This window comes from Salarias fasciatus, chromosome 4 (assembly GCF_902148845.1).
Source record: "Salarias fasciatus chromosome 4, fSalaFa1.1, whole genome shotgun sequence".
Classification (NCBI taxonomy): domain Eukaryota; kingdom Metazoa; phylum Chordata; class Actinopteri; order Blenniiformes; family Blenniidae; genus Salarias; species Salarias fasciatus.
The window spans coordinates 13,793,183-13,817,319 of record NC_043748.1 but is presented as its reverse complement, the minus strand read 5'-3'; the positions used below and the strand labels follow the sequence as shown (position 1 = coordinate 13,817,319).

Here is a 24,137-nt window from a genome sequence, read left to right as displayed (position 1 = left end):
TTAAAGAAAACAAGGTGCCTCTTGAGCATTATAGGAATTTTTACCAATAAAATCAAGACAACTGTCAGTCAGGTCCTTCATTTAGGACTTTTATTTTCATTTCCAGTTTCTGTCACATATCTGTTTTGGAGGTTTGTTGCTATATTTGGTAAATCTGCTGAAATATGTGAAATCCCCATCGGCACCGTTTCTCTTTAGGCTAATTCTGTCAGAGTGCATGTTTTCATAAACTAACCCTCCACCACAAATACTCCAACGCTAATACTAGTTGTTGATAGGGCCGCGGTCACTGTGACAGTACTGATCTCTTGGCCTGGGATCTCAGTATTGTTTCATGACTGAAACAGTGAAATCCCCGGTGAATAAAGTGGAAATAGCCCTTGCTGTTATTGTTTTTCTTCGTCCAGCTGGCCAGAATGGACTCGGGCAGGTCAGTCAGTGCCCATGAATTAAATGCTTTTCCTTCTTGAGCTATTTTGATCACCAAACTTTTAAGTAAGCTTGACAATAATTCTTTATTTTCTGATATTTTTAAGCAATAGAAATGATTCATATCAGTGATTAATGCTGTTCTCCATCAGGTGTGTAAACAGATAAACCAAGAAGGTATTTCACTACACAAAACGTCTTTATTTGCTCAACGTCCCCACAGCAAACCTTGCGAAACAGTTCCCTAATGTCTTGTTTTTCTGGTTTTGGAGTGGAGGTTGCCTTTTTTGCACTTCCTGCAACAATTTTCTTGCGCACAAGCAGAAATGGTCTCTGGATAGAAACTTTTCCACCAGAAGCACCAAAAAAAAAAAACTGCATCATTGTTCAGACTTGGAAAGAAGCAACCAGCTGTGGTAAATCCAGTCCTGTCATGTTACCTGTATTTCTATTTTTTGCTCTCCTTTTGCGTAGTTTGGAAGCTACAGCAACCACTCAGTTGTTTTCCAACGTTATCCTCTGTGTTAATGAAGTCCAACTAAAGAGAAGTAAGGCTTTTTGTCACGTTTCGTTCACCTATTATGAACATGTAATCATAGCTCAACTTTACAGGGAAGTACTAGAAACATTTACAAAGACTGTTCTATTTGTGAAGGCTGATGACCTTTAACTCTTTTTCCTCCTATAAATCGTTTTTACCAGCCTTGTTGATGCCAGATTTTATTTTATCTATCAAATTTCTCCCAAATTTACTCATTTATAATCTGTTACTGTTGAGTCTGATGCAGCCTAGATGTTGGGTAAGAAAGCTTAGAAGGTCGTAATCCCCCAACAGCTGAATAAGTTGATATTGTTTCTCGAGGCAATCTCTTATCCCACTGAATTTACTGCAACAACCAAACACTGAAGTAATCAACGTTTGACACAACATTCCAGCAGTTTTAGTGCTGCATCATGTTAGGAACCCTTCATTTAAAAACCAAAAAAAAAACAGTGACAGGAAATTGATGAGCTGGCACCGACTGTGACAAAGATTTCTAGTTGGCCACAAGTCAGTGTGAGCTTTGGCAAAACGAGAGGAAACAACTACAGCGAGTCTAACACTCTTGTTCAGGACGGAATGACTAAAGCTCAATTATTGACTGAGATTTTAATTGAAACATTCGTAAACAGACAGCAGTTGCTCCCCTGTAATATTTCTGTTGCTCTGGGACTGTTTACTGTAGTGTTAAACTGGAGCTGCTGTTGACGCCAATAACCACAGATGCCACGGAATCAAGACGCCATACTTCAACTTTAATGATCCCCTCTAGATATATCCGAAAGTAGATATTGCACGATGTACTTCATTAATAATTTGCTTTATATGGCTTCAACGTTGAAAAATTCAGTTACCTCATTGAAGACAATCCTTGTAATGACATCCATAGAAATAAAAGTAAGTTCATCATCTCTGAATGTGCAATGAAGGCATCAAGTTTTCGTATCATACTTCTGTATGATGCATTGAACCATTACAGGCTTTTGATCACATCTCACACTTACACACTTGCGTCCTGTAAAAATCAAGATTTGCCGTGAGTTTTTTTTCCCCTGTTCAGTAATAAGGCGGCAGATCTGGACTCCAACGCAACCTGATGCGCGGAGAGGCTCAGTCATCCACCTGCAGAAACACGAAGAAAACACACTTTTTCGGTGGAGAAGGCTGCAAAGTTTCTCTTTTCATGAACATGTCAATATGAACAGGACACAATAGATCAAAGCAATGATGCTTGTGCTCCTTTTATTACCATTATTATGTCTGCGCCAAACTACACAGGTAGTACACTGTGTCTTTTGATGCTGCTGCTCTCCGGCATGTTTACCAGCCGTGTGTGTGTGTGTGTGTGTGTGTGTGCGCGCGCGTGTCGATGTGTGGGTGGGTGTGCCGTGCACGTGTGAATTAGTAAAAGCAGGTTTTGAGGACGCGTGTGTATTTGTTCACTCGTGTTTGTGTGCGTGCGTGCGTGCGTGCATCCTGCTCCTGCAGTGTCTCTGACTCAAAGGGCATTCACTGCAAACCCACACAGAAGTGTTTGTACATGTCAGCGATGAACACAGAGAGACTCAGTGCACACATGTGCAGTGCAACCGTGCACGCACGCACACACAGGCGTGCATACAAATACAGACTTCTCTAAATCTGTACCTAATAGGGCTGGGTGTGGAAAGTTCCACCTACACAGTATTTTCAGAGCAGAGAATAAAGGCGGCACGCACCGCTCCCGTTCGTGTGTGTGTGTGCACACGCCGCCGTTATTAATTGGAAAGCTACATTTGGTATTGATTGAAAACACACTGTGTGTGTGTGTGTGTGCACGCGCTGATGGACTGTGGTTTTAATGTACTGATTTAGATGCAGGGGAAACTCAGCAAGCACAGCATGTCTCTTAGATTCCCACCGGACTAATACAGAAACACACATCCCGGCCCTTCCCCCCCCGCCACCGTTTGTCCATATACAGAAAGCACCCTTTCCCCTACACACATGGTTAGTTTTATCAGGGTAATGGCTGTGCAGTGCACTCAGTAATGGGGCAGGAGGGGTGGGCTGAGATGTGTTGGGGGGGAGGGAGATCCTCAGCTAAACATGAAACCCCTTCCAGCTCCAAGGAGGCTGCGATTGGTGGGAAAAAAAAAAAAAGCAGTGATGGTTCAAAGGTTCAAAGTTTGCTATTGCTCAGGGAGCATACATGAAGAGGGAGGAGTCTAATAAGAGCAATCAATAGTGTTGAAATGTGAACTGTTGTGCAGGGGAGTGGGTCCATCCTGCAGTGAGCGAGCGGGTTTTTAATGGCGATTGGTGTGACGGCCACACGCTTGGAGTGAAGCGCACGCTTCAGTGAGCCTGCGTCTGCCACAGCTTAGCAATCAGTCCATCTGTGACCCCAGAGCTGCATATACATCACTCATTACATTCCAAAATCCCACAGGCAAAGTGTGAACTTCATCTCCTCTCTCGCTTTCATTTTGTTTGATTTACATAAAAGTCTCCGGTGTATGTCAGGGAATTTGCAGACGCAGTAATCGTTCTGATAAATGTTTACCTGGTTCTTATATTTGTAGGTAAAAATTGAAAATAAATGGTTACTCTTCCCATGTTTCAGTCCTTCGGGTAAATATCTTTGTTTCTGAAAACAACTAACTACACAATAGTTGCTCTCTCGTGTGAATATTTAAGATTTAATGTTGTTTATCTCAGAAGGTAATTCAGTGAAGCAGAGGTTGTCAAACTGGGAGCCCAGCTTCCCCATCGGGGCTCCAAACCGTTGGCAGATGGCTGCCACCTCTGAGCCTGATTCTGCTGGAGGGTTTCTTCCAGATGAAAGGGTGTTTTCCTCTCCCCTGTCACTCCAGCTTACCTTGGTGGGAATTGTTCTGAGCATATTTTTGCTTTCTATTCGACTTTTGACCTTAATGTGTAAAGAGCCATCAGATAAATGTGCAGTTGTTGGCCTTGTGTGATTCATCATCAAATGGAGAACACAAAGAAGCTCCTAAAAGTCCCAGTTAAATTTATTTATAGAGTCAAATGCTTTCAAAATCAGAAACTGGTTGGATTTCAGCCACATATGATCAAACACTGCTTTTCTTGTGTCTCACAAACTTCTTCTTGGGAAGAAATTGCTGTGGATAAATATCCAGGATGCCACCTTGTGGCCAAAGATGGAAGCATTTTCCTTTGTCCATAGTAAAAGCAGCTGGTTTTCATTGTGTAGCATCAAATGTTTTACCGTTAGATGTTTGAGGAAAAGCGATTCCACACAAATATATACAATATGTGGTGGTATTTTATTCTCTGGGTTTGATTTAGAGGGATGCCTTGCTTGTACCCTGATATGCGCTGTATTGCCTGGTTGTTGTTGTGTTGGATGATCGGCGCTTCAGCGACAGGCTCCTGCCCGGTTCGTGTCCTGTTGTGACAGTTGTGGTTTTTCGTTGCCGGTTGCATTAACTGTCCATTTCTTGGGAGTGCAGTAAGTCTGTGGTCTGTCTTGTTGAAATGGAGTGCGTCGCTGCTGGGCAATAATGTGATTACGACAGACTGCTTCGGCACAGAAACATCAGCGTTATTGATTTGGCTCCCCGCACCCAAAAAACACACGCAGCAAAGCACGACATCATCCACAGTATGAAAATTGATTGCCTTGTATGATTCTGGCGGTTATGAGGGGGACTGACGTCTCTTGACTTCTTTCCTAGGCGACGCCTTCCCGGCAGGCTCCAGCCCGTTCCTGTCAGGTTACCCAGGCCCCTCCCCCCTGACCTCCGACCCCACTTACAGATCGGCCAATCCCAGCAGTCTGCAGATGGCCCAGCTCTGGGCTTCACACGCCCATGAAGGTAAACTGACTTCATATCTAATCATCTCTTTTTCTTTTCTTTTTTTTTTTTTTTTTTGCTTCTTTTTCTGTCTTGGTGCATAATTCAGCGACACGCGGTGGCATCATATTTTCATGACATTTCTCACAGTCCGCTCCTGTCAGTGCCCAGGAGGCTTGTTCCTTTTCTGCTCCTCATTGCTTACACCACTGGGATCCTGTTCCATTTCTGTCTCCCGGCTGGTAGCTCCGCTCCCGGCTCTGTCCTAAATGCGACTCGCTTCCTCCGTTCTCCACCGGTCCCTCCTTTCCACCCGTCATCTGTTAATGTAATCCATCTCCCTCTGTCTCGTTCTTTTTTGAGCTTCCTTTGCAAAAACACCCTCTGTCTCGCTGTCTCTCGTGCCCCACTTTTCTGAACCGTCTCCCACCGATCGAGCTCAGGGACATAGTTTCAGACACTTAACGTGCCCTTCACTTGGATCCTTCCCGTCCTTTATGTCTCTGTGCTTTTCTGGAGACCTGTTCAGTAGGTGATTGAATCTTTCCTTCACTCCCCAATCCCTGATGTCCTTTTGTGACACCTTATCAAATCTCACTAGCGGAGAAGGTCAGATAGGAGGGATCCAGTCCCACAGTGCATTTCAGAAAGGTAAAAGGAGAAGGACAAATGGATTTCATCTGACATTCATTTTGAAACTGATTGCATCGCCTGTGTTGAAGCGAGTGCTGTACTTTCCAAACACAGCAAATCGGATCATGTGTGATTATTTGTTTTTTTTTTTCCTTTTCCTGGATTTTGTCTACAGTGTACTTTCCAAAGTTGAAGGACTGTGAAAGGGTGCAGCTCTGACACATGTTTGAACCTTTGATTGTAGGTCAGAGTTTGACCAGTAGTTTTATGTTGCTCCCAGATGAGATTAAGAACAATAACTCCCTGTTGGACAGATTTTTTTTTTCCACCCCTCTTTTGTTGATGTCAGCTAAAACCTGGATCGCTCTTATCCGCCCAGTGCAGATAGCTACCTGCTGACTCTTGTTTTAAGAATAGATCAAGGCCTGGTTTGTTTGCCATGAACTCTGTGCTTATTTACATTGATCTTATCAGAATTGCAAACATAACATGCATTTAATGCAAAGGTACAAAATGCTCCACGGAAACCAGAATTTGGAAAACAAGGAGAATTGGAGGGAAAAAGATGCGATTTTTCCACTAGGTTGTTTGAGAGTTAAGAACCTCCCTTTTTTTCTCAAAAAGAATCAAACATTTGATTGTCTGATTGGGTGTTATTCCCATCATTGCCTTTAAATTAATATATAAGATAAAGCAGAGCGGCATGTTGTCAGATTACATGCAGTGTGTGCAGTATCAGCTGCATTCCGGAATGATTGTAGTGTGGATATGTTGAAGTACAAGAGTGCACAAAGTTACATGTTAATATGAGATAAAGCAGTTGTAATGAATGCACATGCCACAGATGCCGCTGAAAGCCGTTGCGTCTTGCTCTGCAGGCTCGGCTGGATTTTACGCCGGCTTCCCTTCATGTTGCATTTGGAATTCGAAGCCACACTCGGGCTCAAGACTTACCATAATGCAGCAGGGAGAGCAAACGGTCTCAAACATACGACACTGAATATCAGATCAGTCATGTGACAGTGGAAGTGTGTCGAGTTGTGGTGAAGAATGGTTGTTTGACAAGTCTTCGAAAGTCATATTGTGTATAAATATGGATATTAAGAAATACAAATGCTGAAAAATCTGCCATTTGAACAGTTTTTTTTCCAATTCATGTGTCAAACTCTTTTTCTGTGACTTGACATTCCGCCTGAGGAAGAGGCGTCATTGATGGATGGACCTCGACACTTGAGTTGAGTGGAAACTGTGGCTTCAGTATCTGAAGCTCAGGAGGCTAAACCGCCATCGCCGAGTGAGGAAGCCTTCGGCTTGACTTGCTCTGATATGAGGCGAATCCCTCATAGCCTCAGAGAGATTCCTAATACCTGGCGGCTAGCTTTAATAGGAGCTAAAGTTACTAAAAGCTGGAGATGTTTCCGGGCAGCCGCTGAGAGGCAGACTTTGGATGTGGCTGGGATGCGTCGTAGTTGTATAGGGAACCCCCCCCCCCCCCCCCCCCCCCCAACCCAGCTCTGCCACCCCACCCCACCCCATATCAAAGCTGTAAGAGATCAAGGTTAGCCCTGGTTTAAAAGGAAGCTTTGCGAGAAACCCATCCTGCATGGTTTCCCTCTCGACCCAACGCTCCTCTTATAGTTCTGTCTCTCACTCTAACTGCCGACCCCCCCTCCTCCCTCCTCCCGCTCTCCTCAGCTTCTCCCGTTTCTCCTCGCTCAGATGGGAAATGAGACGCGTCTTTACTTCAGCTCCGCCGCCCGGCACTCTGCACAGGAGCGGCAGCGGCGTCTTTAATACGTCTCGGAATGGCTGGAGTGTGGGAACGGGGAATGTCTCACCCTTTCATATCACCCGTCTCGCTCTCCCTTTCAGTTTTTTTTTTTTTTTTTTTCACTCGCTTCTTAACGTGGTGACAGCAGCCAGCGTAAGAATCACAGCCAGCTCGGTCCCGACACAGAAATCCAGGCGCGGGGCTTCATCTATATTAAGATCTGGTCTCTGAGAGCAGCAGCTGGCTGTCGGGCAGACTCTTGCCTAACACCCCTTCCTGACCTGCGAACATAATAGTCTGATGTTGCAGGTGACAGCCCCTAAACTGTGCCTAGTTTATTAAATAACACTAAAGAGGGCTTCAATCTGTTAAAAATTAGAATATAGTGGAGTAACAAAGAATTGAACTATTATTATTTTGATAAATAATAGAACATTCAAATAGCCATCCATCCTATTGCTTTAGTCAGATTATCTAGAAGAGCAACGGGTTGAAACCTGTAACAGCTGACAGTGACAACGAGTCTGGACAGGTCAACAGTTGGTAACAGGATTAACACAAAGACTCGTTCACACCTATGCGGGATTTAGGGTTGCCAATGAACCTAACAAGCATGTAATTGGATCGTGGCATTTAACTTCAGTCAGAAAAAAACTAACTTGCACAAGGGGAACATGCAAACTCCAGACAGGAGCTGGAAATCCTGTAAATATTGGCATGTTTGAAGGGGATGGTCGATTGGCATTTAGTGTTGGTGAAACAAATGGATTCACTTAGAACAATCATTGATTGATGCTGCATCCAAGTTACGTAAGTCACTTTTGAATGAAAACCTGTCTGAAATTAAATATTTTCTTGATTTTGTGCTTACTCGGTACACCTTAGAAATAGTCCTTCTGCATGGTTTGTATGAATCATTAATAGAGTAAAAAAAAAAAAATAAAACTACAGAGTGTCATCCAGCAAGGGTTCTGGAGCTGATTCCAGCTGACGATGGAACACACACACACAGATCAACAGTCACATGCACTCACATTCACACAGATGGGCAGTTTTAATGAATCAATTAACCTCACATGCTTGTTTTTAGACTGCCAACACTGCATCCAGGGACATCATGCAAGCCTGCAGCAGAGAGGCCCAAAGATCAGACTGGTGGAAGAAAATATTTAGCTTTATTTTGTCACTGAGTACAGAAGTACCATGACATTTGATCTCTGCATTTAATCTGAAGCGCATTACCAGGTTAAGGCTGTTGCTGAGAGAGCCGAGTTGGTGACCTGTCAGTAGTGATGTTTGACCCTTGACCCTCCGATCTCAGGAGCGTCTGATAGCCTTCACTCTGAGCGATCCAGGAATATTCTCTCTCGCTTCACGTCGGACTGCATGAGGCACAGTCAAGTCTCAACTACAAGTTTTCTAAGTTGAAATTTGCAATTCTGACTTCAACAGGGCTGTTTTTTTTTTTTTTTTTAAAAAGAACTTTCAGAATTTCTGAGTCGACTGTTACACAGTATGACAGCATCCCAACTTACAACTCTATACAAACATCTCTCAAAGCACTTTAATACGGAGACTGTGGAGTCCAAAACGACTACTGAATCCCGCTGTATTTGTGGCCCTGTGTCTCTGATAAACAGGTCACCGAGTGTAAATGGTGAACCTGGACATTTCATCTTGCAGGAATTCACTAGACCACAATAATTTTCCGAATGATGCAATGACCTGAAATCCTGCCTCAGTGCTTCCCGCTCATCGCTTTTCAGCAACTCGGTTGACTGCAGGGCTGCAACTTACTATACAGTCAAACTTCTTGTACATAAAATATGAAAATAAGGAGTCCAAAGTAGCATCTTCATATTCCTGTCATGTTTGAAGCTTTTATGTTGATTAACTTTCTGCAGATCTGACGTGTTAATTTGAAATAGTAAGAAAGACAGAAGCTTGACAAGTGCTGTCCTGTGTAATTGAAGCGCTGTGCTCTTCAATGCATTTTGTTTTAATAATCTGTTGTGTGTGTGTCTCCAGGTTACCCGCCTCTCCCCAGCAGCCTGTACTCCAGTCCCTTCCTGTCCCTGGGGCACCTGGAGCCGCCCTCGCTCTCCCAGCACCCGCTCTACGACTCCCATAAAGGTCCGTCGCTGTCACCGGCAGCAGGGGGGCTGAATTCAGTATGCGTGTTCTTTAGCTAGCGGTGGGGTTTGTGTTACATCTTTACTGCATAACGAGGAGGTCTGCAGTCCATTTTGGAACTGGGCCAAGCAATCAGCTGACACAGGAACAAATTTAGATCTGATTCTTCTTTTTTTTTTTTTTCTTGCTGCATAATGTTTTGCTCCTTCAGGGAGAGGCTGCTGCATATTTACTGTTGGTTTGTGTCATTGTTACATTCTGTTGGCGAGAAACATAAATATTTATAATGTTCACCTCGGTCGGTGGGCTTCAGAGCGCCGTTATGCTCCTCATCTGTTTTACCAGTCTGTGTTCATGCACCGTTTGTGATTTCACGCTCGCGCGTCTTGTCGTTTCAGAGGGATATTACCTGCCGTCCTCTCTCAGCCAGTCGCCTCTGCACCCGCCGTCTGCCCCGCCCGGCCTGCCGTCCAGCGCCACGCCACCCCAGAGGACGCCCCGGGACGGCGGCGGCAGGGACAGGCCCTACCGGGGGGAGAGGGAGCGCGAGAGGGACAAGGAGCGGGAGCGTTCGCGGGAGGAGCAGCGCCCGCACAGCGTGGTGGACCTGACGCAGGACGCGAGGAGCGAGGAGGACCGCCGAGCCAGCAGGGAGCGCGAGCGGGAAGCGGACAGAGACCGAGATGTTTGGTCCTTCCATCCTCACCAGCAGAAGTCACACTCCACGGTGGACCCCAGATTCAGACTGTCGTCCCCGCAGCCCGCCTTCCCTCCTGGTGGGAGCAGGTTTCTCGGACCAGAAACAGACAGGGGGGTCCGGGAGGAGGAAGGCGGCTCTCGACCCCACCTCAACCACAACTCCAACTCCAATAACTCAAACTCTCACCCAGACCGGCACAGGAGGAACGACTCTGTCGCCACGTCAGCCGGGACCCTTCACATCTCCTACGGCCTTCCTCCTCCCCCTCTCCAGCCCTCCTCCGCCGCCGCGCCGCCACACCTCTCTGCAGCCAGGGAGCCTGCCAGAGAGCAGCGGGTCAGCGCGCCCACGTACGTGCCTTCCGTGGAGGTTTACGACGAGCGCGCCGGGCCCATCCAGATCGCCTCGCAGGCCCGCGACAACAAACACAGAGACAGAGAACGGGAAAGAGACAGAGACACTGAGAGAGACAGAGACAGGGAGAGGGAGAGCTACCGGTTTCATGAGAGGAACCTCATGGAGCATCCACGGCTCTCCCAGTCTGGCGATTTAAGCAATCAAAGAGAGGAGGGTTCGGTCATTTGCTCCAATGGCTCCATTGGGAAGCGAGGCCCGGACGCCTCTTTCTCCTCCAGTCAATCAAGGTTCAGCCCAGAAAGCAGGGACGTCCCCAAACACTCGGCCCGCCTGGGCCTGGAGCGGGCAGGGTCGGAACCGAAGTGGAATACCATCAGCCCGCTGGCTAATTACGCCACGAGTCACATGGCCGCCTTGGCGGCCCAGCACGGACACGCACTCTCCTCCCCCCACAGCCAGCCGATGCACACACAAGTGTCCCCTCACGCTTCCCACCGGCCTAACAGCGGCTCGCAGTCCTCCCACAGACACTCCCCCCAGACACACCCCTCCCAGCATGGGCGTGCAGGTGAGGATGGGGGTCAGAGACGTTATCTCGACCCCGCAGCGCTTTACCGGCCCGGGGCGTCGCTGGTGGGAGGGTCCAGCGGTGGAGAGCGCTGTAGCGGAGGAGCAGGGTCTGACTCCACGGAGGTCTCAGCCATGCAGAGCCTCATTAAATACAGCGGAAACTTTGCCGCCGAAAGTCCCGGATCCTCCAAGAGCATCGCAGACAACCGGGGGCCGTTTGGCGGACTGGGTTGCATTGGGATGGACGCCGAGCGGGAGAGGGAGAAAGACAGGGAGCGGGAGAGGGAGAAGGAGAGAGAGCGGGAGAGGGTGTCGGTCGGGTGCGGCGGATCGGGGCCTTTGAGGGTTCCTCCTCAGCTGAAACGGGAACAGGAGCGGCCGGACAGCGCGCGCTCCTTCGGCCGGGAGGGAGAGGGTGAGGTGCGTCACCCTCCCGTCGGGATCGCTGTGGCCGTGGCCCGGCCGAAAGACAGCGGGACCACAAGTAAACAGACCGGTGGATCGTCGGATGCTCAGAGACCCCTGCTGCAAACAGCTATCAAAGGTAAACACTCATCCATTACTTAAAGTTGATGTATTACTGGGTTTCTGGCAAATGAGTGATGAAAGTTAAAATTTAAACCGGACAAGAAGCTTTCACTCGCTCTGAAATAACAAGCTCTTTGACGACTCGTGTTTTGACATTGAAGTTCCCTAATTGTTGAAAACATTCTGTTTTGTTTTTTGTTGTGGACCGTTAGTTCAGACTATGAAACATTTTCAAGCAGCAGATCATATTCGGAAAAACCCAGGGAAACTTTTTGGAGGGAATTTGAAGAAGAGTGCCATGATGTACAGTGAACACTCTCCTGATAGTAAAAACCCCGGGGTTTTTATTGCAGGTCCGGGCTTTTCAGTATTTGCATTTTCTACCTTCAGCATCTCTGAGTGTTTCCTGTATTCTGCCTCAATCGCTCTTTCAGGATGGGATAGGATGTGGGATCTGAAGCTGGTTATCTTCTGACTAAATACTTACATGTTCTCAGGTGAATCCTCAGATGCACAATAATTCATTGTAATTAAAGGTTTTGCTTCATATTCAGACCTATAATTAACTCTTAGGCTGTGTTTTGGTTCATTAAAAAAAAAAGAGTGAAGAAAAGTTCAGTGAAACTTTAGTTTGCATTCTGTAATGCATCATTTACAAGAGTGACACGTTTCATGTGTTAATCCTAAAACAAAATTTACTTTGTGATCAAGTATAGTTTAAAAATACTTGAAGGAGTCTGGTGCCAACAGCCACTGAACCGATCACATGAGTCTTTTCTGTGTTTGATAGCTTCTGGCAAGTGAAATGAAGTGTGCTCACCATTTGTGAAACTTTGTGCAAATGTTATTTCTGCTTTCAACTCTCGACTGTGACTTCTCTGAGGATTGTTCTGTGGGGACTGAAGATCCCCTCAGTTAAATGAACCAAGAGCAAGTGATTCCTCATTTTGGTTTTCATGAATAATGGACGATTCATTTTCTTTCGCATCAAAGTCATATTTCCTTGTTCGACTTTGAGGCGTTCATGCACGTAACGTGGCTTGAATAGTTGAAACTTTTTTTTTTTTTCTTTTTTCTTTTTTACCCCCTCTGCAAATTGCTAATTATGTGGCAGGGTGTATTTTGTTGAAAGGCTTTCTATTTTTTTGGCGACTCTCTCGGCGCCACATAGCAATTCCTGCCAGAGTGCGCTCTATTCTTGGACGTCAAGGTCACTGAGCTCCAGCGCTCCAGCTCCGTCTCCCTCTGTCTTTCCCCTTGTTTCTGTTTCTCTCTCAGCTCCGTGTGTCATTGAGCTCGTCCTGTTCTCCCACAGTGGAGCCTCTCTCTATCTCTCCCTCTCCCTCTTTCTCTGTGTCTCTTGCTCTTTTCATTTACTTGAATGTCTCTCTTCTTCCCAACCCCTTCATTCCTTTCTGAGTGGGCCTTTGTGGGGGCTCTCCCTCCTTGTCCCACCTCAGGCCCCCTGCTCTTTCTCCACTCTTTTCTTCAGCGTCCCCCCCCCCCCCCCCCTCCACCGCCACCGCCTCCTCCCTCTCTGCATTAAACATGTCATTACAGAGTGCAGCTAAAAGCTACAAACAAGCCTTGAATTACAATAAGACCATGGGTGCGTTGCTAAGCAATGGATCAGTCCTCACAGTGACTGTGCGTCTATGTATATGAGGGATTGTGTGTATTTATGAGCTGCCGTGGATGTTTGTGTGTTTGCGTGTGCATGCACGTGTGTCCCTTGATGGGGGGGCGTTTATTCATTTCCTTGCTGAAGCAGAGTGATCTGTCTAATAGTGCCAGTTTTCCCCTCCCCACCCTCCCGCGCCTAGAAAGGCTCTAAATAAACTGCGGAAGATTTACTCTGGAGGCACAAATAGATGCATGAATGAAGAGATGGATGGATGCATGGGGGGGGGGGGGTTGGAAGAAAAGGGCGGCCTAACGATAAGGGAGAAGGATGTAGATCGATAGCTTGATAGACAGGGAGAGAGAGGTATGTCAGGACGCGGAGAGAGCGAGGGATGGAGGGAGCAGCGGTGATGAGGAGCAGGGAAGAAAAGGGGGGCGTGCAACACTAATCGCCGGTTTTTCTGATGCAGAGAGGATAGCATGTGGGACAGGCTCCCTGTAACCTTGGTAACAGTCTGGAAACCTTTCCTGCGGAGCATGTCAGGGATTGTTAAAGTCTCTTGTCCCTTTACAGGCTCCGCACACACACACACACACACACGCATGTAGTCACACAGAGCTGAAGTGAAAGGTTCAGCACACTTGTATAAAACCCTTCTGCAGCTCGGGGACCTTCAGTCAGCGCTGATGAGATGGAATAGGGTTAACGGGAGAGAGTACGAGGAGGAGATCCTCATGTTTATTCTAGATCGCCCGGCCGAGTGCTGCTGCCCTTCTCTCTCTCTCTCTCTCTCTCTCTCTCTCTCTCTCTCTCTCTCTCTCTCTCTCTCTCTCTCTCTCTCTCTCTCTCTCTCTCTCTCTCTCTCCTCCATCTCTCCATTTCTGTTTTGCCGCCGGTCCTCCAGTTTAACCCTGTAGTGAGCCAGTGATTAAAATTCTTCATATTAACTTCCAAACTGATAATAAGTTAGCAACCAGAATAGATGTGGAGCTAGAGGTTGAGACGGGGGACGGCTCGGGGAGAGAACCAGCAGTTAATGAAAATGGCTGACTGTAAATGATTATTCTGCTTTACGATTCTCATAATCACTCAATGGCTCTCGCATTTGACCCGTTTCCCTTGGCTAAACATGTCTGAGTTGCTTTGAATGTGAAAAATACTGATTTTTTTTTTTTTGTTAGAAGATGTTTAATCATATGAACTGTTTTACTAAAACAAGAACATTTTTAATAAGTGATATCATTTGTTTTAGAACCAGGAAGCCTGGATGAAATTGGATTTCTTGGCTGTATAATAATTAACAAATGTGCAACGACAACTGCAACATTTATTTAAAAGATAACTATGACTTTCAGTACTGTTATGGTGTAACAGTACTGAGAAGTTAATTTGACAAACGTCTGACACGATGTGAATGGAGTCTGTGATTTGATTGCTGAAGTTCAAGTTCTGGGTTCACTGAATAGAATAAGAAGAAAAAGCTCAGTTTCACCGCTTTGTGGTGGTTTATGAACGTTGTAGACGTTGGACAAGGCCCAGGAACTGTGGTCACTGAAAGCACTAATGCTACATCCTGTCCTGCAAGAAAGTGCAAGAGAAATAACTGTTTCTGCCGTAACAGAGATTTTCTCAGAAATCCAGGGAAAATGTGGGTCATTTCCACCTTTAAGCTCTGTTCACATCTCCAAGCTGTGATTTATATATTTTATTTTTGGCCAGTTTTATACATCAAAACTGATTCTAATGCATAATAAATGGCGTAAAGCTGTCCATTTCTACAAACTTTGGAAGCTGTCAAAGAACATATAACACAAGCCTTTACTATTTCAGCAAGTGCTCTCTGAAGGGTGAAAGCCCTGAGTGTGTTCATACAGTAGTAACCAGCATGTTATGCTCACACTCCTCCTGTGGCACTGTACTAATAATTGATAAGAGCTGACAGTCGGACTGAGAGCTGTCACTCCCTGTGTGTGTGTGTGTTTGTACAGTGTGTGTGCTCACACAGTCTTCCTGCTGAGGCTGAAGCGCAGTGCTGTATTTTTAGCTTCTCCTCTCGTTTCGACACACTGTGTCATGTCATCATTATATAGCTGGTGTCACCTTGTGTTCTTCCCATCTCTCCTCTGGCGTTTTCCTCCTACTACACACATTGTTTCCTCTTATCGCTCCGCAGTCTAATTCTTTCATAGCTCATATTCTTGTTTTTCCTCACACAAGGGATTAGGCTTGAAACGCCGCGTGGAACCCTCAGTGATGCGGAGGCTAAACCGTCTTATCTAATCTTTACCCACTTTCTCCCCGTTTTTTTTTTTTTTTTTTTTTTGCCCGAACCTGTCATAGATGAGGAGCGAGGGGAGGACCGCGCTCGCCACCATGATGACAGACTGCTGGCTGGCCGGCTGGAACGTGAGCAGGAGAAAGTACTCAGGTGAGTGACTGTAGTACCCGCCCCCATCTCGCTTTGTGCCAAATGATTAGAGCAGAAAAGGACTTTGTCACTTTTAGAGTTCTGTGTGCTTCAAAAAGAAATCCCATATTGGTTTCCATGTTGTGTTTTTCCACGAAATTTCCTCATTTAAGCACACTCTGTCATTGCTGGTTTAGATTGTAAGTCTCTAAGCTCTATCAAAATCCTTCAAATCATTTTATCCCCTTTTTTTATTTATACAATATGTAATTGTGGCCCGTCGGTGACCCACACTATCTGAACATCTTCTTTAATGGATTGAAGGAGTGCTTCTCAGAGTGTGGGGCGGACCTCGCCTGGGGGGGGCACCGCAGAGTTTCAGGCCTGACACACCAGCTCCAGAAACCGTGGTTGAGTCATCCTCCCACGCTCTGATAAAACGTTGCACTAAAACAGTGTTTAATAACCTGTGGTCTGATACCTGCAGGGTGGGGCACCGAAACACTGCATGACATCAAAGTAATGTAGATACGATGGAGGAGTTTGAGTTTCCTGTGTTCGTTCGAGTCTGTCATGGAAGCAAAACCATGATTTAACCTGCATTTTGTCCTAATATTTAATGTTCTACCAACTGCATACAAATGACTATTTCTAAGCGTGAATAAAAATACATGATCCTTTTTGGGTCGGCTCAGTAGGCGGTAAGTTAAACCTCGAGCCATGCTGGACTGGCAGCACCCAGGAGAAAACCCTAAATTAACAACACAAGGCCTGATCATGGGGCTGAAACTGGGTTGTGGCTAAAGAAAATAAATTAAAAACGGTGTTTGGTTTATTTCTCTTCCAGAGAATCCAAGGAGCTTGCAGAGTTCACTCAGATGCACCCCACCCCCCTGCCCGGCGGCCTCACACCCAGTATGATGACACCCAGTCTGATGACTCCCAACCTCATGGTCACGGGCGGGGCGGCCCTGGCCGGGGCGGGCCGGTGGCCTCCCGACCCTTCAAGCCTGGCGTCTCATCCGTGGATGCCCCGGCCTGGAGCGCCGCCGGTCTGGCTCCCCAGCTCACCGTACAGTACGTACTCAGGAGTAAACGAGCCGGATCGTCACATCACTTGTGACTTGTGTGCGTCACGGCGAAGTCAGATGTGGAGGTGTCGCAACACACGACAAATCAGCAGCACAGAAGCTGAGATCTGTTATGGGGACATGAGGTTTTACCCTTCCTGTTCGTCTCACTCACTTCAGCTTTTTGACCTGGTGCTAATTGATTGAGTCTAAATGAGATCAACATTTGAAACACAGCATGCAAAATTCTGCATGCCCATGCGCAAGCTTTCCTGATTGGTGCGGCGCGAAGAGGGAGGCGTTGACCAGTCTGACCAGTGGCCCGTCCTGCGCCGCCGCCCCCTCCAGCGGGGGTCAAGTGCCGCAGACATTCCTGATCTTTGCAGGACATTCCAGGCCTGCTTCTCCAACGCGCGCCTGTCCAGAAATACCAGCGCCAAGACACACACTCGCATACTTACACAAGCTCACACACAACATCTGCAAACATGGGACACAGAGGCACATGCATGCAGAGCTTCCCCGGGGGCCGTCTGCGTCTAGACACTCAGGGCAAGAAAACAAAATCCTCCCAAAAGCATCTGAAGTCATGTCCGTCCACGAAAACCAGATGAAAGTTTAGACTGGCCTCAGTATAGTTGATAAAACTTCCCCCCCAAAAAAATGTCCCTGTTCTCTTTGAGTGTTTTCCTCACCTCTGTTTCCGTGTCGTTCTCCCTTTTATCTCCTGGCGCTCATCACTCAGGCCTGGGTCCCTCATCACTCCACCAGACCCTCCCCCCAGGCTACCCACCCTCCCTGCCAGGCTCCATGCCCCCACCCTACCAGTTCGCCAGGGATCCACAGTCTGGGCAGCTAATCGTCATTCCTGCTGAACACCTGCCACATTACGGTATGAAAGCTGCTGTCTGGGTGTGTTTACATAGAAAATCTACAGTATCCTTGTATTATTTTTTTTTCTTTGTTCAGTGTCATCCTCATTTGTTGCATTTCAGCGGAAATGAGCAATTACAGCCTTACTTTGAGACAGATGTTGAACCTAGTAGTTACTCCAAACAAATGAGAGGACTGACAGCCAGCATATGCTTTTGTAGACGGCGTGTGACTGTTTTTCTCTTTTGTTTTTGCCGGTTTGCTGCACAAAGAGGCGAATGTGGTTCTCATCTGAAATATGCTTTTTCTCTATATCATAAAGCAGTACTTCCAAATCAGGCACGCTCTTAACAATACCATTTTGATGAATGTGTACTTACTTATTATTGGAAATTTGCTACATTTCAAGTTTTTAATAGTATTTTTTAATTACATTTCTAATGTATGTGGTTACTGGCTTAAAAAAAACTCTCCTGTCGACAGTCAAAGTTAATATTAAGGTCGAAGACTAAATGTTTGTGTTGGCTCGCTGAACAAATGATGAATAGCTGCACTCTGAAGTGTCAGAAAAGCTTTTATAGTACAACAGTGTTGGGAGAAACGGAGGAAAAGATGCTCATCTGTCAACAACATGATAAACACTGAGAATGTGTTCATGTCTGCACCAATTTATAACTATAAACCATGAAGCTCCTCGTCCATTGTTCTTGGAAAATATTTAGCTTCCTCTTTTTCTCTTTCTTGTCTTATTGACTAAATTTGTCACTCTGTGATTCTTTTAATGCAACTCAGGATTGAGTCAATTCATCTTTTTGTGAAATAGAACAAAATTCTGTGAAACAACTCGCTCATTCCTGCATATTTTACTGGACGGAGTCTGCTCCACAAGCAGCGGTCCAGTTTGAATTGATTCCCGTTTCCTCTGTTTCTCATGCCCCACTTCTGCCACGCTGCAGGAGGCGATGTACTGGAGCGTGGAGCCCCGATGTGGTCGGGTGTGTACGGTACAGGCAGCTCTCTGCAGCACGCGGCCCAGCTGCAGCTCCTCTCCCAGCAGCAGATGCTCCGGCAGCAGGAGCTGCTCATGATCCAGCAGCACACCGTGCAGGTCCTGGAGCTGCAGAGGAATGCCCAGCTCGTGGTGAGTGGGGTTTTCGGTCCGACGTGTTACACAAGCACCATATCTGAAGAAGTGTGCGCATTTATTTATTGAACATTTCCTTCTGTTTGGCTGAATCTATCGGTCAGCGGTCACATCCTGCAGCTGCAAAAGAGTCAAGGAAGTCCAAACAATGCTAATATTTTTACCCCAAAGCAAAGTGTGTCATGTCGTACACACTCTGTGCACACATCTGCCAGAAACATCTCCGCCGCTGTTTTTTTTTTCAGGAGCGCTTAAAGGCCGGCGAGCACCGGCCCGAGATTGAAGACAAAGCAGACAAGCGGAACAGCGACCCGAAGCCCCGACCCTCCTCGAGATCCTCCCCGTCTCCCTCGCCGGTTCTGCACCCTCGCAAACCTCCCCCTCCCTCCCGCTCGCCCACCCCGTCCACGTCCTCCCTCACCCCGCTGCCCCCCCTCCCCTCCCCCGTGACCGCCCTCAAGTCGGAGGAGGGGGGACAGCGGGTGCTGTCTCACCCTCCGAAGCCCCTGCCTCACCCGGCCTCCCCTCGCTCGGCCTCTCCTCCCCCGTCCTCACCCCGGCGGCCCAAGCAGGAGGTGACGGAGGAGGCGGACGTGGCTCGCAGGGAGCAGAGAGACGGCCCAAAGCCTCCCTCTGCACCTTTTCAAGGCATCTACTCTGGTGAGTTGGAAGGAACAAAGGACGCCTGAGATTTAATTTAACTAATTTTTACTGTCTGAGACTTTCTATAACTCTTATTTAAGTTTGTTTCCATTTCCTTCCACAACAGATCTACCTCCAGGTTACCCATACCAGTCCATCACTGCCCCATTTGGCTCGCCGTTCCCCCCTTACCATCTACCCCCAGCAGAAAACAGAGAAGCTATCCCGCCCCTTCGCTCCTGCTCCCCCACCTCAGCCCCTCTGCCCCCAGCTCACCTTCACTCAAGGCTTCTGGATGCTGATATCAAGCCACAGAAACTAGAGCCTTCAAAGACTGAATCGTTCCTCAAGCAGGAGCCCGGCGTTGAGCAGCCTCGGCTCGTTATGACACCGGAGCCGACCGGGCCTCTCCGACTCGGCTGCAGCGGCCTGAAAGCTGACCAGGACAGAGATGGAGACGGCGAGGCACCCAAGAAACAACCGCTACCTCTGCTTGTGCCCAGTCCTCGGCCAAACCTCGACAAAAGGCTGGAAGACCAAGAAGAGGAGAAGGAAGGAGGTCAAATCAAAATGGAAGTGTCATCTTACCCATGTCAGGCAGTCTATTCCCTTCCTCCTACGCTCACCGAAGTCGAGCCCAAGCCAGAGGTCAGCAAAGACCCGGAGCGGACGCGATATCCACCGTGCCTCGCTGCAGATGTGCACAGCCAGGAGCTGTCCCAGATCCGCCCTGCGCTCGAGCAAACGGCCGCTGTCGTGTGTGAACAAGAGCGGCCGGACACTCCAGTTAGCTCACACACTCCCATCCAGAAAGGAAGCGTCCCGGAACCCACCGCCTATCCTCCTGCTCCAAGCCCCCCTCTCTCGCTCGTGATCGGCGTGGAGGATCCCATGGCGGGCATGCTGGCCCTGCTGACGGCCAGCGAGATGGCCCAGGCCCGTCCTGCCACCCCTCCCGCCCCGACACTCACACCGCAGACAGAGAACTCCCCTGTGGGTGTGGACTGCAGCAGCACGGGGCCTTTAGAGATGGTGGCTCTGGAAGGGATGGCCCTGCTCAGCCAAATGGCACAGCAGGAGTTAGAGCAGATGTGCCAGGAGCAAGGTCGGTAATCTGATCAGCTTTTCTCGGGTTTTTTTTTTTTTTTTTTCAAATTTCCTTGAATATTCATTACATTTTAATTCTTCTCATGCAGATCTGACTTTGGATGGTCTGGACTGTCTCCTTGAAGCAAGCCGACAAATCCTGTTGGAGGCCATCGAGAAACAGTCTCACATCGATCTGCCGAGATCGCTGGACCCCAGCAAGAAATACAGCTGGAGACAGAGGAAAGAGGAGCCGGTAAGCGCAAGACTCAGATATTAAAATGTGTATATCTGTGAAACACTGCTGCCAAATTCTCACTTTTTCTCTCTTTTTTTGTCCCCGTCTTCTGCAGCTGTACAGTAAAATGACTGTGGACATGCTGGACGCAGTGGAAGTGGAGTATCGCATCCGCCTGGCCGAACTGCAGAAGACCTACAAGGAGAAGCAGAGGGAGATGGGCAAGCTGCAGAGACGAAGGGACAAACGGTCAGTGAGGTTTGACGCCTCTAATGCTTGGTTCTACGCAGATGGAAACGTTTCTGTGCGGAGTTTGCATGTTCTCGCTGTGCATTCTTGGGTTTCGGATGGAGCTGGGATATTTCTAACATCTTTTGTGTTTCACCAGTGAGCGGCAGCAGCAGGAGGATGAGAGGCGAAGCCTGACCAGACGGGGCAGAGGGCGACCCAGGAAAAGGAAACACCTGACCACTCCTCCCAAACTGGACAGCAGGCCTGGAAAGTGAGTGAGCCTCTCCGACTGTACGCGACCGTCGAGTTTTATTCTGCAGCTTCACAATGCAAATATGTGTGTGACAGGGTGGGGAGGACAGTGCAATACTCTGAGGACTCTGAAGCAGGAGAAGGACAGAGAAAAAGATTTCGGATCTCCAGAGAGGAGGAGGAGGCTGAAGTGGGAAGTGGTGGATTGAAAGTGAAAAAGAAGAAGAAAAAGAAGAAGAGCTGGACCGAACAGGAGCCGTCCACGAGTCACGCTCTGGAGGTAGGCCGCTTGGCCCCGCGTGCTCGGACCGAAGCTCGGACTGCTCCGGATAACCTGATTCTTGGTGGCGTTGGCAGGTGCTGAAAGGGAAGCGGGGCCACGTGTGCGAGCAGGAGCAGCTGGCGTCGGACCTGGACCGGGCGCTTTCCCTCTCGCAGCTCGGCTCGCTCGCCGCGTCTCGGAAACTCTCCTCCAGCGCAAAGCTGGAGAAGTTGAAGAGCAAGTCCGGCGAAGGCCGAATGAAAGAGCGAGGCGTCCACTCCGCCGCCGCCGCCAAAGGAGGGAAACACAAGATGGCCGCGAAGGCTTTGGCTTCAGACGCTGTCCGGAAGGTGAAAGGTCAGAAGAAGACCGCTGTGTTTTCTCCTGTGAGATCAGAGCTCAGCAGCTGCTCCAACAGTGAGTACCTGCAAACAAATCTCCACTTTCTGTCTGATGTGTTCAGAGTTATGTTGCGTCACTGGCTGCAGACTGACTCGGTTTGATCCGTCACACACTTCACTGATACTTTTCACACACACTGGAGAAGCCTCGGCTGAAAGGATCCATAAACATGATAAAAGCGCTGCTTGATGAACGACAGGGCCGCTTCTTGACACAGTAACACGTTAAGTCACAATAACGTTCAGCCGGAGCCAGCTGGTGAGCTGCGTAGAGAACAATGGCCGCCTGTGTCGCGGCTCGCATCATCTGCCGGTGGCGTGCGCCGCCCTTAATCAAATCCACTCGCCCGGGCCTCGGAGGGCCACGTGTCGTGGTTGTAACTGCTAACGACAAACCAGGGGAAGAAAACGATCATTTATAAAGCGGCGCTCGGGTTAAAAATATTCAAGACACAACAACTTGATTTATCCCCGAGGTAAATTCTGCTTCACAGAAGTAGTAAGAAAGATATTATAATAATCAGGCGTGAGGAGTTGCTTAGGCATGTAAATCCTCTCATGACTTGTAGAACAGTAGCTTAGTGCTTCATGTGTTCCGTTGACCAGAAGTTAGAACTCATTAAACCGCTCATTTGGACTGGGTGACAACTTTTGTTTTGCTCCAGTAAAGCATCATTTCATTTTGAATCATCACATTTCCATTTACGGTAAAATTCTCATAGCTTACCTAATAAGTATTGCCTCTACGTTGTGTTAGTCCTGTTCCTCACGAAGAGTATTTCCTTGTTACTGCTGGTACAGATTCCTCATTTTGTTGCAGTAACTAAATCAGATTTGATAAGCGTTTGGAAGATGAACTGCAATGCATTGAATCCCCTTGTAAATCATCTGGGAAATAGTTGACCTCGCATCAATTTATTGAAAGTAAACCAGTGCAGCAAATCAAGGTGCACTTAAAAATAGGTTTTGAAGTGGTGTTTTTTTTTTTTTAAACGCTCCTGGCGTCTATTTGCTAATTAAATCAAAACAAGAGTGATCCGAATTGGAATTTAAGCGATGGTTCAGTGAGCAGATCCAGAGCTGTCAAGTGTGCCAGCTGGGACTTGTAATCAGACAAATTTAGGTTGTTTCTATTTGCACTTAAAGAGCGTTTCAAACAAACTGAACATATAAGAGAACCCACCATTCAAACTTTCCTGCTCTGCTATTTTGAGAGGAATTCCGTTTTAAAAAAAAAAAAGGCAGACCTTAAGTACTAAGGAAGATTTATGCTTTCAACTTGATACACTAATGATTAAAGATAATGATATAATTTATTTAAAAAATCTGAAACGTATAAAAACTAGTAAGCTGAGGAGGAGCTTGAACTGATGAAGCCACTTGGATAAGGGGAGAAAGAAGAGATTCAGCTGCTTGGAGAGTGACGTTGATTACATCTTCATATGAATACGATCATATTTCTTCATGTCAAACCGCTGCATTCCTCCCATTGGCTGGACGCAGTGGTCAGATTAGCCGGGTCAGAGTCGGTGAGCAGCTCGGAAAACATTAATTCAGTCTGACTTTCCAGATGCATGTGAAGCCGAGGATTGAGGGTGGGGGGTCAAAACAGAAATCCTCTTTGTGTCTGAGTCTTTGTTGTCGCCCTCGTGACCTCATGAATCATTAAACCGCACTTTCTCCACACCAGACTCCGATTCAGAGGAGCACAGTTCTGCACGAGGGGGCTGGCCCCCTCTCTCAGGGACCCACTCCCACGGCGACCTGACCAGGAAGAGGCGGTCCGCGACGTCGCCGACATCTCTGCTGTCGAGCCAGAAATCTCAGAAGAAGAAACACAAGCACTTATCGCTGCTGCTGGAGGAGGCGGGCCTCAGCTCCTCTGACGACTCCTTCGACCAAGGTTACTGAGCAAATCTTACCCGCTTGCTGTTGAGTCAGTCGGTGCCGCGTCTTTGAGCCTTGACAGCTTGTGTTTTATTCGTGCTTCTTGCTGAGGCAGCTCTTTTCAGACTGTGATTTAGCTTGACGATCTCTACCTCGATTGCTGCTGGCTTTTTCAGCCAATTTGCCTTTTTTTTCTTTTTTTTTTTTGAAGAGTTCAACTATTTTCATGGTGTTTTTTTCTTTTTTTACATTGCCTGGATTGCAGACTGTTTTTGTAGCATTTGTACACAGACACATTGTATGACCTGTGAGAATTCTGTCCCACAAAGTACTGTATCGCAGTTTTGAAGCTTTATTAAAGGTGTTGATTTGATTGCTACAGAATGCAAAGCACTGTGGTCCTTGTGTCTGCTTCATCTGTCTGTCCGTCTCCGTCAGTCTGTCCAGCTGCCACTGCACCTCACACATCCTTTTAGAGCGCTCTCTTCGTCAAATATCCCTTTAGTTCTCCCTGCAAAGGTTGGAAAATGTTCAGCT

The 24,137-nt window shown here is 47.5% G+C and overlaps 1 protein-coding gene across 3 annotated transcripts in view; it reads left to right on the top strand.

Moving 5' to 3' along the window:
• Positions 1-24,137, top strand: part of tnrc18 (trinucleotide repeat containing 18) — a 46,433-nt gene that overhangs the window by 10,657 nt on the left and 11,639 nt on the right. For all 3 annotated transcript variants that reach the window (XM_030088726.1, XM_030088727.1, XM_030088729.1), the window contains 15 exons: positions 4,672-4,812; positions 9,224-9,328; positions 9,727-11,499; positions 15,448-15,535; positions 16,362-16,591; positions 17,330-17,476; positions 18,414-18,598; positions 18,847-19,261; positions 19,371-20,348; positions 20,440-20,585; positions 20,683-20,816; positions 20,956-21,069; positions 21,147-21,330; positions 21,408-21,729; positions 23,404-23,616. In XM_030088726.1, coding sequence (XP_029944586.1) covers positions 4,672-4,812; positions 9,224-9,328; positions 9,727-11,499; positions 15,448-15,535; positions 16,362-16,591; positions 17,330-17,476; positions 18,414-18,598; positions 18,847-19,261; positions 19,371-20,348; positions 20,440-20,585; positions 20,683-20,816; positions 20,956-21,069; positions 21,147-21,330; positions 21,408-21,729; positions 23,404-23,616 — 5,175 coding nt within the window. The remainder of the gene's footprint in view (positions 1-4,671; positions 4,813-9,223; positions 9,329-9,726; positions 11,500-15,447; positions 15,536-16,361; positions 16,592-17,329; positions 17,477-18,413; positions 18,599-18,846; positions 19,262-19,370; positions 20,349-20,439; positions 20,586-20,682; positions 20,817-20,955; positions 21,070-21,146; positions 21,331-21,407; positions 21,730-23,403; positions 23,617-24,137) is intronic.